General features: G+C 47.8%; 1 protein-coding gene across 3 annotated transcripts in view; it reads right to left on the reverse strand.

Annotated features, from left to right (window-relative positions):
- Nucleotides 1-12,962, reverse strand: part of S6k (Ribosomal protein S6 kinase) — a 66,977-nt gene that overhangs the window by 17,868 nt on the left and 36,147 nt on the right. For all 3 annotated transcript variants that reach the window (XM_077655430.1, XM_077655429.1, XM_077655428.1), the window contains 3 exons: nt 8,817-8,957; nt 6,446-6,553; nt 1,686-1,792 (listed from right to left, as the gene is read on the reverse strand). In XM_077655430.1, coding sequence (XP_077511556.1) covers nt 1,686-1,792; nt 6,446-6,553; nt 8,817-8,957 — 356 coding nt within the window. The remainder of the gene's footprint in view (nt 1-1,685; nt 1,793-6,445; nt 6,554-8,816; nt 8,958-12,962) is intronic.

The following is a 12,962-nucleotide window of genomic DNA, read 5'->3' on the forward strand; positions in this document are numbered from 1 at the left end:
AAAAAAAAGATTTTTCACCTGTAGGCTATGACAAAAAGTGACTACAGAGGAGTATACACCAGTCATACCAGCAACTTATGTTATGATGCAAGCCATAACTCCCCACAGGTGGCGGAAAACTATGACAAATAACCAAACAGAGGCGTCCGAGTGGTCCCATTGTGAACAGAGTCAGCTGAAATAGAAGGCTGGGGTTACCTTCCCCAAAATACAGGCACTACCTGTGCCCAGACTGTTGGTGCTTGTCGACACCTCCATGCTAGCATGCACTGCATTCTGCTGACGATTCGAGTGCCATCACTGAGGCTACTAATTTAGTACTTCCACACAACAAAAGAAAAATGATAAAGGAATGGTATCAAGAATTTTGAGAAAGCTCAGAACTCTTTCACACTATTCAGAAATTAGAAAAGCCACAATAAAAAAGTTTCCAATGATGGTGTCTTCCAATATCTAAACACACATAGGGCAGCTTTTTAACAAGGAAGCCAAAGTGACAACTAACAAGCCCAATACTTCTTCAAACAAACTTGCAGCTCGTTTTTTAATAAACATTGCTCCTGCTGAAGCTCTGCCAATGTACACAGGGCTGTGGCAGTCTATTCAAGACAGTTTAGACTGCCATCAACAGTTCTTTGCAATAAGGGTATGAACACATGGTATGTGAAAATTTTTCCTTTCTGCTTGAAGCATGTGCTGCATATCATCTGTTCCATGTTTCTTGACTCTACATACGACCGAGGCCAAAATGCAGATGCCATTCGAGCAGCAATGAGGCCATGGGCCTTTTGTTGGGCGTACATTTCTCAGCCTGTGCCTCCTTTCAAATTCACAGACAAGCACCCCAGCAAACTACGACGCCACTTTAAAGGGGTACTGCGATGCTTTCCTCGCTACTGATTAAATCATTAAATATTCATCGTGCTTTGTAGAGACCACTGCGAAAAGAATTGGTGTAATCGGAGCATGCAAACTAAAGTTATTCCGCTTCGAAAAGTCAAAACAAAAAGATCAGACGAAAACAACTTTCACTCACCCATTTCACTTATTAAGTACTGAGATTGGGTGATTTGCCGCTACCAATCGGAACCGTGCCTAGTGCACAAGCAGCGGAAGCTTGCATGCACCTGTTGCTTTGTTGGGGCAGTCCACAGCCCCAGGGAGACTAACAACAAAGGAAGGCTGTCAGCTGTCCGAACCTCCCTACCCCCCCCCCCCCCCCCCCCCCAACCTCGCCTCCCATCTCCCTGTTCAGCCTTTCTCTTCATATTTTTAGGTAAGATGTGTGGACAGTGCTCGCATCCATGAGGTTTGAAGCGGAATGGAAAGTGTTGCCCCCATAGCATTATTCTTATGATTTTTTGTTTGCTTTTACTCTTTCTTTCCAGTTTTTATGGCATGTGAAAAGCTTTCAGTATTTTGAGATATTTTGGATCCATTTCGCGAGCATAAAGGAACAATATACTCAAGCTCGAAATGAGCATTTCTGGAGAAGATTAAGATATTAAATATTCTGATTTCGGTTATCTCTTTGGGCGTTCCGGCATCACAATGTCCCTTATTCCGCATACAAAGAATAAAGACCTCATGCTTTATCTACGTCGCAGGGCCCCTTTAATGTCACGCATGTTCACCGTGCAGCCCCTACGCAGACCAGCGGAGGTGCACGCAAAGACCGTATATACCTGAAGGGTGCCCTGGGGCTGTTCGTGATCTTGCGGGGTGAGCGGGCCTTGATCACCATAGGTCGGTGCAGCTCCTCCAACACCGAGGGGGCCACGTACGTGAAGCCCTGCACATAAACGAGGGCACATGCACTCTGTACAAAGACGTGAACCCCTATTCTCAGTCAACTCCTAGTGGCAGCCTAGACTTAGCCTTTATGACTCTTCATTTCTGTAATGCTTGCGCTCTTCCACGAATAATATTCAATACAGTTGAGCACACGTATAACGGGCCCTCTTAAGGGGGAAGGTGGGGATCGGAGTGAAGCTACTTATTTTTTTCTAGTAGAGCAATGAAATTTGGCACGGTTATTGAGAAGTGTGCTGAATGACTAATTACAAAGTTTGATTGATATATAGAGTAGTTTTGACATTACAAATTTTTATTTGCACCCAGCTTGCAGAAAGCCTGGCGTGACAAAAAACGTGGTAGAAGCCCATAGTTGCTTTAATATTTTAGCCAAATGAATAGTTCATGCAGTGATATTCTCCGAATATTTTTATCACCCTTATTTTTTTACACAGGACATTGTATTGTCACGGTGTTGGTGACAATACAGGGACCCAGCAAGAGAGGGCTAGGCAGCACTTCCTTCGGTGGGAGAGACGGCGAACTTCAGCGTCCTTCAACCCGTGCGCCGCCAGCGTCAACGTCTTTTTGCCTCAGCACCACCTGGCATTCCTCCCCTCTTAAAGAAACGCACGCAGAAGAGGGCGCGAACACAAGCACACTCAAGCACACAAGAACAGGCTCGAAGAATCTGGGGGTCACCGTTAAAAATACGGCTTCATGCGTAGAACATGGACGATCTCTGGACGGGGTAGTCGACGGCTTCTCTGCTGTGAAAGTGCCATGTCCGATAGTACCTCGTAATTAACATTGCTGACGTGCCGCGAGACTTTATAAGGATCGAAATAGTGGCAAATGAGTTTTTTGGACAAGCCTCGCTGTCGAACAGGTATCCATACCCAAACCTGGTCACCGGGATTGTAGAAGACTTGTCTGTGCCGGAGGTTTTATTGGCGCGAGTCTTTATCTTGTTGCTGTGTGATCTGAATACGTGCTAGCTGACTAGCCTGCTCGGCTTCGTGGGCAAACTTCTCAGCGTCACCAGAAAGTTGGTCATCGGTTGCGCAAGGGAGCATTGCGTCGAGCATCGCCTGAACCTCCCTGCCGTAGAGGAGGCGGAACGGTGTGAAATGGGTAGTCTCTTGAACTGCTGTGTTATAGGCGAATGTCACGTACGGTATGATCATATTCCAAGTCCTGTTTTGCACATCGACGTACATTGCCAGCATGTCCGCCATGGTCTTATTAAGCCGTTCTGTCAGCCCATTTGCCTGCGGGTGGTAGCAGTAGTTTTACGGTGAGTCGTACCGCTTAGCTGAAAAATTTCGGCCATCATCTGCGAAATAAAGGAGGTCCCTCGGTCGGTAATGACGTAGGTCGGGTTGCCGTTGCGAAGTACGATCTGACTCATGAAGAAATCTGCACCCTCGGACACTGTGCCATGCGGTAAGGCTTTTGCCTCGGCGTATCGAGTGAGGTAGTTTGTGGCAATGATGATGTACCGATTGCCACCTGAGGACAAAGGGAAAGGGCCGAGAAGGTCCATGCCGACCTGATCGAATGGGGCACGTGATGGTGCAATAGGTTGGAGGAGCCCCGGAGCCTTGGCGGCTGGGGCCTTACGGTGCTGACATTGCCGCCAGCCACGTACCACGTTTGAAAAATGCGGTCGTTATCAACATGCCAATTTAGCTGAACAGTAAAAAGAATGAGCTAGTTATTAAAAATAAACGAATGTCACTGCATAGAGAATTTACTAAGAAATACAGTGCAGCACACCCCATGCACATCCCACAAGGCATAGTTCTATGCTTTCTGCAACAGGACAGTCTGCTCAAAACTCGCTTCTGAGAAAACTGGCTCTAAAGTCTAGTAAGCACTGCAGATTTATTAGAAGGCACCAGAACTGTAATATTTTGCATGATTGCTGTCAGGCATCTTCTTGCACCTTTGCCCCTTTGTTTGGTGGGCTCTGGACGCCTTCTTCAGGTGTTCTTGGTCCTTTTCTTGAACCCTCTGGACAGCAAGGGCACCATGATGCACACCCAAGGTGGCACACATTTCCGAGTAGGCTCCTTGGCTCCCTGAATTGTACTTCACGACTGCCCCATTTACTGCCGTCTCTATCGCAAAAAGCGAGGCATGCTTGTCCTTTGACAGTGCTGACCAAACTTCCGTTCAGTTGCGGACGCTGCGCGAAGGGAGTCGCGAACGCTGCATGTCTGCGCTTCTGCCTTCACTGCCGACGACACGAAACACGGCTCGAGGCGCGCCTGAATGGTTCTACGTTCGGGCGACGATTCATCCGGTGAATATTCAGCTATCGCACTGTAGCTCGTCGACGGTTGGGACTCACTCCAGGCTGCGTGTCCATGTCGCACGATGCACCAGAAACAGAGCACACCGTCTCTGCCGACGTCGCCTCCAACGCTGCAATCTCGGCTACCGATTCGCGCGGCCATATGCAAAGGTGTAAGAGACTCCGTTGCGCGTCTTCCGTCATCTGGGTTATCGCAGTCAATGGCACAGGGAGACTGTCGGCTTTGTTCCTGGAGTAATGTGGTGCAAGATAGCGCTGCACGTTCAGTCGGGTGCTCCGCTTCTCCTGCTGGCTGCAGTCTTCTTTTTCTTGCCATAGGAGGCTTGCACTTCCGTTTTCCGTGCTTCGCGTGCTTCGTTGAAAATTTCTTTTCAAATGAGCGATGATTCATTACTAACCTGTGGGATTTCAGAAATCCGAATTCTACGTGTCAACTGAAGACTCCAGCATGGTTTGGGAAGCAGAAAACAGCGGTCCGCTGTGGTTGCCAGCTTGCCCACTGCCGCAGCAGCAACCAATGGGGGGGGGGGGGGGGGGGGGGGGGGGGGGGGGGGGGTGCACCTTTCAGACCTGCAGCCAATTGGAGGCCCGCTTTCATAGGAGGGCCCGTGTGACCACACCTGGCATACCCGCGCTTCTTTTGTGTTTGTGCGACTGTTACAAGATGGCGACTGAAAAATTCAGAAACAAAATGGCGGACCTTTGAGCTTTCAAACGATACCAAGATGGCGGCGTTCGGTGGCGGGAAAAACGAGATATGGCTCCGCGAACTGCGGTGATTTTGTGCGATTTATAACTGTTTTCTCGCCCTGCGCACCGACAAATTAAACTTTTTCCGGCACTTTTAGCGCGTTTTCAACGAAACCATTTTGATACAACGTAGATTAGGTGTTGCAGATACCGAAACGCGTGGTTTCCCAAAATCGATTTCTTTCCGCGATTTTTGCGATCTGATCCCCACTTAAGACCAACTTTCGCTTATAACGAACGAGACTTGCACGACCGTGAAAATATACATTGTTTCAATGGCACAAAATCATCCGTATAACGAACGTCATAAAGCCCTTTGATCGGTTACAGCGAACAGACGGCGTAAACCCGGCGCCGCGATGCGAGATAACCAGCCTCCGACCCCTTAGTGCGCCTGGAGCGCGGCATGTCTTCCCAAGCCTCATCGCAGGCGAGCTACCCTTTCCCCGCCAACGCGCCTTCCAAGATCGCCCCTCCTGCCCCTCCTCGCAACTGGCTCCCCACTTCTCACTCTCTTGCAAATCCACACGTGGCCTCTGCGATCAACCGCGCCGCCGCCGCTGCCCATCGCGGAGGCCTCGCTCCGTGAAGCAGGCCTTCCATGAGAGCCAAGAGGTGGCTGCACTGATGCTCACGGACGCCCCTCATTGGTCTCTCCGCTGGCGCTGTGCGGCTGTATCTTTTTAGTATCTTTAGCTTCATTGCTTGATTGCCGGCTGTGCACGTTGCACGTCTACTCCAACGCACTCTTTTGACACTCTGGTTGCGGTGCGGACGTTTCGTTGGCTTCGTTCAAATCTCAGGACCTGGTTGTAATTCGGGATGGGTTGTAATTCGGGTGCCCATTTTCACTGTATTCAGTGGTAGAGATGATGAAAGTGGCCTGGGCGGAGGTGACGGCTACTGACAAGCGGAACTGCTTCCACAAGGCCGACTTCGTCGACACAGTGTCTGATGCCGAGCCTGCTGCTTCGGAAGATGACCAGCCCGGCGGCGATTTGTGGCAGCGTGTCGTCGACTTCGACATGGGGGGGTCATGACATAGGTTGGAATGATTTTATCTGTCGATGACGACGCCGACACCCTGGAATTGTGCACGGACGAGGGCATCGCTTCTGAAGTGCGGGACAAGAGTGACGCGGATGAATCAGATGAGGATGAAACTTCGGAGTCAGCACCCGTAAGCGCGCCTGTAGCAATGGGCTACATAGAGAGCCTGAGACAACTTGTCTATGCCAAGGGCCTCGGCGAACGCACGCTTCTGCTTTAAATAAACTGGAAACCTCCCTCATCAGATCTGCACTGCAAAAACGGACTTTTTCGCAAAGAAAAAATTTTGTGTTTTGACAACCAACTGCCTTTAAAGCTGTGGTCCACTTACTACGAACTTCGGGATATAACGGACGGACACTGCGTGACGCTCATGTTCGTTATAAGCAGGCTCGACTGTATTTAAAGGCATTTTTTTTTTCATTCCATTCATATTCAAAAATTTCAATATTCGCACACACCCTACAAAAAAACTGACAGAAATGCATGCAAGAAACCCCAGAAGAGAGATGCAGAAGCAGGGTCACTCACCACAAACACCTGGTTCACGCTGTCGCTGAGCATGCCATCATCGGGGCTGTCAATGGGCGTCTGCTTCGTGAACTTGGTGTCAAACTGGGACACATCCTCATCGCTCAGCTGGACAGCAGAGACCACAAGGCATTAGCAGCGCTCTGCCTTGACTGCCTTTTCTGTATGCAGCCTCTAAGCCAAGCACGCGGCCCTTAAGCTAAGCACGGTATTGGCACTAAGCTAATACCTACGCTTGATGAGAGACAAATGAGTGCAACATTATATATATATAAAACACTTTGCAGCCCACCTACTGTGGTAAATGCCCTGCATGGGGCTGGTGCATTCCCCAACAATACATATCACCCTGTGACAGAGTGCATCGACCCATGGATGCCTGGTGTGACCCCCAAACTTCTCTACACACAATCCTTCGAGGGACTCCAAGCACTCGCCCACTGGCTGAAGCAGAGAAAGCAAATGTGGTGGCCAGTGAGAAATAAAACTGTGGTGGTGCCATTACACCAACTGTGCTTGTGGGTATTGAAAGCCTCAACCTTGGCGTAGACATGCGCACCCTAACAGGTGCAATACATGCAAAAACAATTATCACCACCACCACACAGATAAAGTATGCCTGGAGGTGAGTTTCTGCTCATGAGCAAAACGGAAACAATTTGCAGCCAATGCTTTTGTGTGCAACTTTTAAGCAACTGCGGTGTCATTCAAGTTGCTTTGACTCCACAAGAAATTCAAGAACTGGCATGCCTCGGACTGTCAATCACTGCAGTTCCATTTGCTGTGCAGGAGGCCACTTAGCACAAAATTTAAGTCCCTTTCTTTATACAGTCACCGACAGATTTTTTGCACTCAGTGGGATCCGGAAAATGATCCAAATATAACTGCACAGTTCGCGAAAATGCACGGACCAAAAACAAAACATCACTTTTCAGCAAAAAAAAAAAAACAGCTTTAAAAATATGGGGATGCTTAAGTCAAACTAAGAGTGGAATGCAACAGCATTAGAAGCAATGTTGCTCACCTCCTTCATCACATACACAATGCTGTCATCATATCTTTATTTGCATGCAAACAATCATGCGCTATGTGAGCATTCAGTTGTGCACTCCCCCCTTGTTTCTCAGCCTGAATGTTTGCATTGTGGTCATGTGACCTGGTGACATCACTGCTCTTTCGATCAATCAGCACCTTTTGTGAGTAATGCAGAACGCAAAATTGCATGATGAGAAATCTAATGCTGCTGCATTAAAAATCACAAACCGCACCGCTTGCCCTGTTCTGTTTGCAAGCGATAATATTAGTCTCTGCAGGCCACCCCAACGGCAACAAAGAGCATGCCATTGCTTCATGCGGTGCCAATTGACGATGAAGATCAAACAGACATGCCTAGCCAAGGCACTTTATCCAACTGACTCCATTTAAATCCAAGATGGCACTTTTCATGGTGGCGAAGAATCGGTCAGTTGTGACAGCGATGCCAGCATGTGTGTATATTAGGCAGAAAGATTGAACTTCTGGTCAAAAAAAGATCTCCACAGTATTGCTGGTGTCTATTTTAGACCAAACATTGAACGTTTGGACTCCAGAGAGCCTAAAATGTCGGCCGTGGATATAAGCGTGCATGCTCCCATGATGTGCATGACAGTTCTGAGCGAAGTCCAGATTATTGCAGTCTGGAAAATTTGTCAGCTACTGTTCCTGCAACCAATGAAACTTTAAGCTGAAAATGACTGTCTCAATCTCTTCCAATGCTCTGACAATTTGGCAAGTGCTTCCAGGGTCACTAGAACCACTGAAATTGTAATGTGAGCCCGACACACCAGTCCTCCTTACCACTGCAATGACAATGCACTGTGGCACCATAGCAGCACCGCAAAACTGCAATCGTTCCCCAACAAGAAAAGAAGTGGAGGGGACACTTAAGCTCTGACTTAAGTGTCTTCCTGAGCTCTTCTCGAGCGACCAACCATTAATTTAACTGCTGCCTGCCACGATGGGCAGTTTGCTCACTATCCAGTAGGCAGCTTGTGATGACACTGCAAGTTCACGTGACCAAGGTGGCCCACCTGCCTCCTAGGTTGCTTCTATGGGGACCACCTGCCAGAGCAATGCCCACGATTTTTGCGCTCACAACGGCGACGACGACAAGTCCAACACCGGATTTTTTGGTGAACAGGATCTTTTAACGCAATTGTATTAAAAACTGAAAACCCTCGGTTTTCAAAATTCCTCTCAGCTGAGGGTAGAAGGCATCAGCTGACTGAGCACTGGGAACGCTGGACCACACTCGGTACCATCAAGATATGTAAAGAAACCAGCTGCCCCATCAGCGAGGGACGCCAGGTGAGAGATGGCAGACTAGACCCACCAGCTGGGGCTTGATAGGGGGGTCAACGCGCCTGGCCAGGACATCCTCCCAGTTGACGTGCCGGAAAAACGGGTGCACCTTGATATCCTGAGCATCCCTTGGTCCACTGCCCAGCCGCTGGAGAACATTGCGCCTTAGCAGCTGGGGGAAGGGAACAGGGATATGGCATCAGATTTACGGTTCCAAGCAGCACTCGCACGTGCAAAGCTCCGAACTGCTGCGTGGAGCTCTTGGCACAAAGTCAAGATACAAAAAGAAAAAAAAAACACACCAAACATTACAGCAACACAGTGCACATCGCACTGAATGAGGGTGTATGATTAGTCAAGTATCAAATTCAAATTGGATAATAACCAACAATAACCCAATCTAAGTTTCAATTGTCTATAGTATTCTGATTTACAAATATTTCTCAGCCTGAATATAGTTAAACCTCAATATAATTAAGAATGTAAAATCCGCAGTTTACTTTGCGAAATAGAATTTTTGCAACATTAAAATTTGTCTAAAGGAATGCAGAGAATCCTCCTAAACATTTCGCGGACTACTCGAGCCGAAAACCCTAATTTGTGATAAAAGTTGCTGGTTTTTCGGGTGATGGGGACGACGCTCCTGTACCGAGCTTTGCTGTCACCACTGCCCTCCCAAACTGTGGGTCCCCGATCACACTGCCTCCCTGATGGCACATCAGCCGCCACAGCGGCTTTCTCCATCGCTTTCTCTAGGTTGGTGGCAGCGGGAAGTGTTCTCCAGCATGGCCTCCACCAGTCAGTGCCAGAAAAACTGAAATCAGGCCCACGCTGCACCTTGTCGCTTTTCCACCTTTCCGTCGCAAGCATAATCGCGTGAGCCCATGTACTCACAGGCACAGTTTGAGTGGGGAGTGAGGTTGTCAGGCTGACAGGTGTTCCGACCCTTCCAATCCTTTTACCAAGCCTTACAAATAAAACATGATGATCACAGTGGCCTCCCTTTGAGAACAAGCAACGCATCTCATTCATGGCTGATTTTCGGGTGCTGCAGCTGGTGCTGCATTGCTGCTTGTGCCGACTAGTGGCCTAGTGGTACAGATGGTACAGCAGGAGGTGTGCTCCACCATCATCGCATTTACATCTGCTATGCACTCTACATCAGCCAACCAGGCGGCGACCACTGCCATGCATGCGCTTCAGTGCTCACTTCCCTGCTATGCACCTTGCTCAACCATTGATGCTCGCGGCACTATTTCTCCTGAGATTCGTTTCAAGCCAGCAATGAAATTTCTTCAAGCTGAAACAGCAGTAAAATTTACTTAATCATACTGAACTAAAATAGATGATGTTCCATGGACACAAGGTTGTGAAAACCAGAGTACTTCAATATATCGAGGGTTTCTTTAAACCTCGATGTAACGAATTTAACTGTAATACAGTTGAACCTCGATATAACGAAATACAGTCAAAACTCGATTTACGAAACGCGATATAACGAAAGTCCCGATTTAACGAAGATATCCCGGTTCCCCTTCAGATGCCCATAGGGTCCAATGCTTGGACTGGCTCAAAATAACGAAACCAATTTAGTCAACTGCCCCGATTTCAAGAACCTCTACTCGAAAAATGGGTGTGAAAAAGTTAATTTTCAGTCCATTTTGTAGAGAACGCCCCAAAATTTATTGATGCAAGCCAACGGCCACAGGGTCAAGTGATGGATGCCCTTGACCTCCTGCGGCAGTTTGCCGGAACACACAAGGGAACTAAAGACGCACTTCACTTATGAGAAATCCGTGCGGCCATTGCTTACGAAACGCACGCAAGCAAAGATTACAGACTTTTTTGCTGGTAAATAAATTTGTAGTCCCATGGGGCCCTTGTTGCGATAATAATTTTTGTTTCTTTTCATACGTGCTAGCGGTGTCTGTCGTTTCCGTAGGCCGCAGCTTTATTTTTGGCGCATTTACGCTTTGCAAATATGATGCCGCAATACCAAGAAATGCAGCACTCGATTTAACGAAGTTCAAGATTTAACAAAATAATTTGCGGCTCCCCTATATTTCATTGAATCGGGTTTTAGCTGTAGTATATTTTAGAAACCTTGTTATACTGCGAACTTCGCTGCATCGAGGTTTTAGTCTTTCAGTGACGCAAATGATATTACGCATTATTTGCCCACGTGCATTCATGAAGATACAGTTAAACCTGGATATTACGAAGTTGACAAAAGCTCGCAATTTTTCATTACACGCAGGTTTTCGTTACATGCAGGTTTCGCATGAAGGCTCGTACGAATGATGCAGAAACGAAACCAAATGTCTTTAGATATAAGTTAAGGTGAACTCACCCTTGAAGCATTTATTTTACAGTGAAAAACTGCGTAATTTCCGCTTGCTTGTTCCGCAAGAGTGAAGGCACAACACGCCACTTCAAAGAAGCTAAATCATGTAAGGCTCCATCATCGCGCGAGCTGACGAAATGGTGCAACATGTCCATTGCGTTCATCACCTTCTTTGCAGCAGGCACGTCACACGGATCTGCCTCACAGGCACCATCATCACCGCTATCGGGATCTTGCACGTTTTCAGCTAGTGCTGCATCAGTCAGTTCTTCTGTAGCAGTAAAACTCATCACGACCAACCGACGACGCAAGACGACACGCCGACAGGCAGGCCAAAACAATTCGGACGAACCAGCACCAGGGCACAGCTGACACACGCACATGTGTAGATGCAGGACAACACGCAAAATGGCACGTCTTCTCGCCGTCTCTCTCCCGTCTCTTCCCCGCCCCGGTAATGAAAGAACCGGCCATCAGCGCTGCTTTTACAGTGAATTTTTACAAAGAAGTGTGTCGAAGCCGTTGAAGCAAATGAAAATCACAAAACTGGAATCTTGTGCTCAAATGCATGCAAAAAAAAGCTACAGCTACAAATGCCACCTGGTGTCACGCTACGCAAGCAAAGCCTGAAAAGGCTGCTATGTTAGCCATGGAGCAGTGCTAGCCGTCACAACCATTATCATCATCGCCAACTTTGCTCGGTCGCGGCGATCCCAGGCGTTCGCGTAGCTGCTGGCTGCTTACAGTATTAATATTCACTAATGTAGTGCATTTCTTCAGCAGTACTTTCCATAAAAGTGCAAAACGTAATGACTGATCAGCTTCGAGAGTTCGTTACATCAAGGTTAACAGCTGCAACGCCTTCGCTGCATCGAGGTCGAAAATACATGGGCTTCAATGTGGGCAGCATTGCGGAATTCAAAAACTGCATTAAATCCATGAATTCGTTACATAGAGGTTCGTTGAATCAAGGTTTAACCGTATGACGAGAGATTTTAAAAGAAACGCCAAATAAAACGAGTGGTGAGAGTAGTTCAGTAAAGCTCCGTTACCTTGAAATTGCATTCCTAAATATCGGTTTAGTCAAAATTTTCTGCAGAGCTGAGCCGCTTCCCACAGTACTACCACGAGCTTTGCGTGTTGCTGCAGCGACTGCCACACAGTGGGCAACTTCAGTGAAATGAAACCAAGTGGCACTGCTGAAGTCCATTAAGGAGGGAGATGGCTTCAGGTGGCAAAAAAAAAAAGCGAAAAAAATCATTTTTCAGGAATAGAAATCTGCAGCTGTTTTTCTACTAGTCAATTTCCCCGGCTCCAGAGTAAATAATTCGAATGCAATACGATTTAAAAACGTAGATCCGTGCACACTCTGGGCAGATTTTCACGCAAAAACCATGCTTTTTCCACGACACGCAGCCGTCATTCTCTGGCAGTGATCGCCACCATATTGGTCTCATTCAAAAGAGCAGCTTTCTGTGTTCAATTTCGCGCCACTGCTCCGCTTTTACGCTTAATGGTTGCAGAAAAAGAAGACGCAAAAAAAGTTACGTGCACTGCTATTCGCTAGTTGGTGCACATGACTGAAACATGTTATCTGATTGGCTAACCCGCTTCCTGTCGTCTGCTTGACGCGTCTGTGGCCGGCCGCAAGTGGGAGCCATCTTGTATGTGTATTGTCGTTGGTGCGCCTTCGGAAAGAAGAGGAAAAAGTCACTGACAACTTTAAGAAGAGGAGCTCCGTAGAAATCGCAAGCATCACGGATATAACACCGCCCAAATCGCGTTGCAATGTGGGGACCGGGTTAGACCTAACCACAACGGCGGCCGTGGACA

This window comes from Amblyomma americanum, chromosome 2 (assembly GCF_052857255.1).
Source record: "Amblyomma americanum isolate KBUSLIRL-KWMA chromosome 2, ASM5285725v1, whole genome shotgun sequence".
NCBI lineage: Eukaryota > Metazoa > Arthropoda > Arachnida > Ixodida > Ixodidae > Amblyomma > Amblyomma americanum.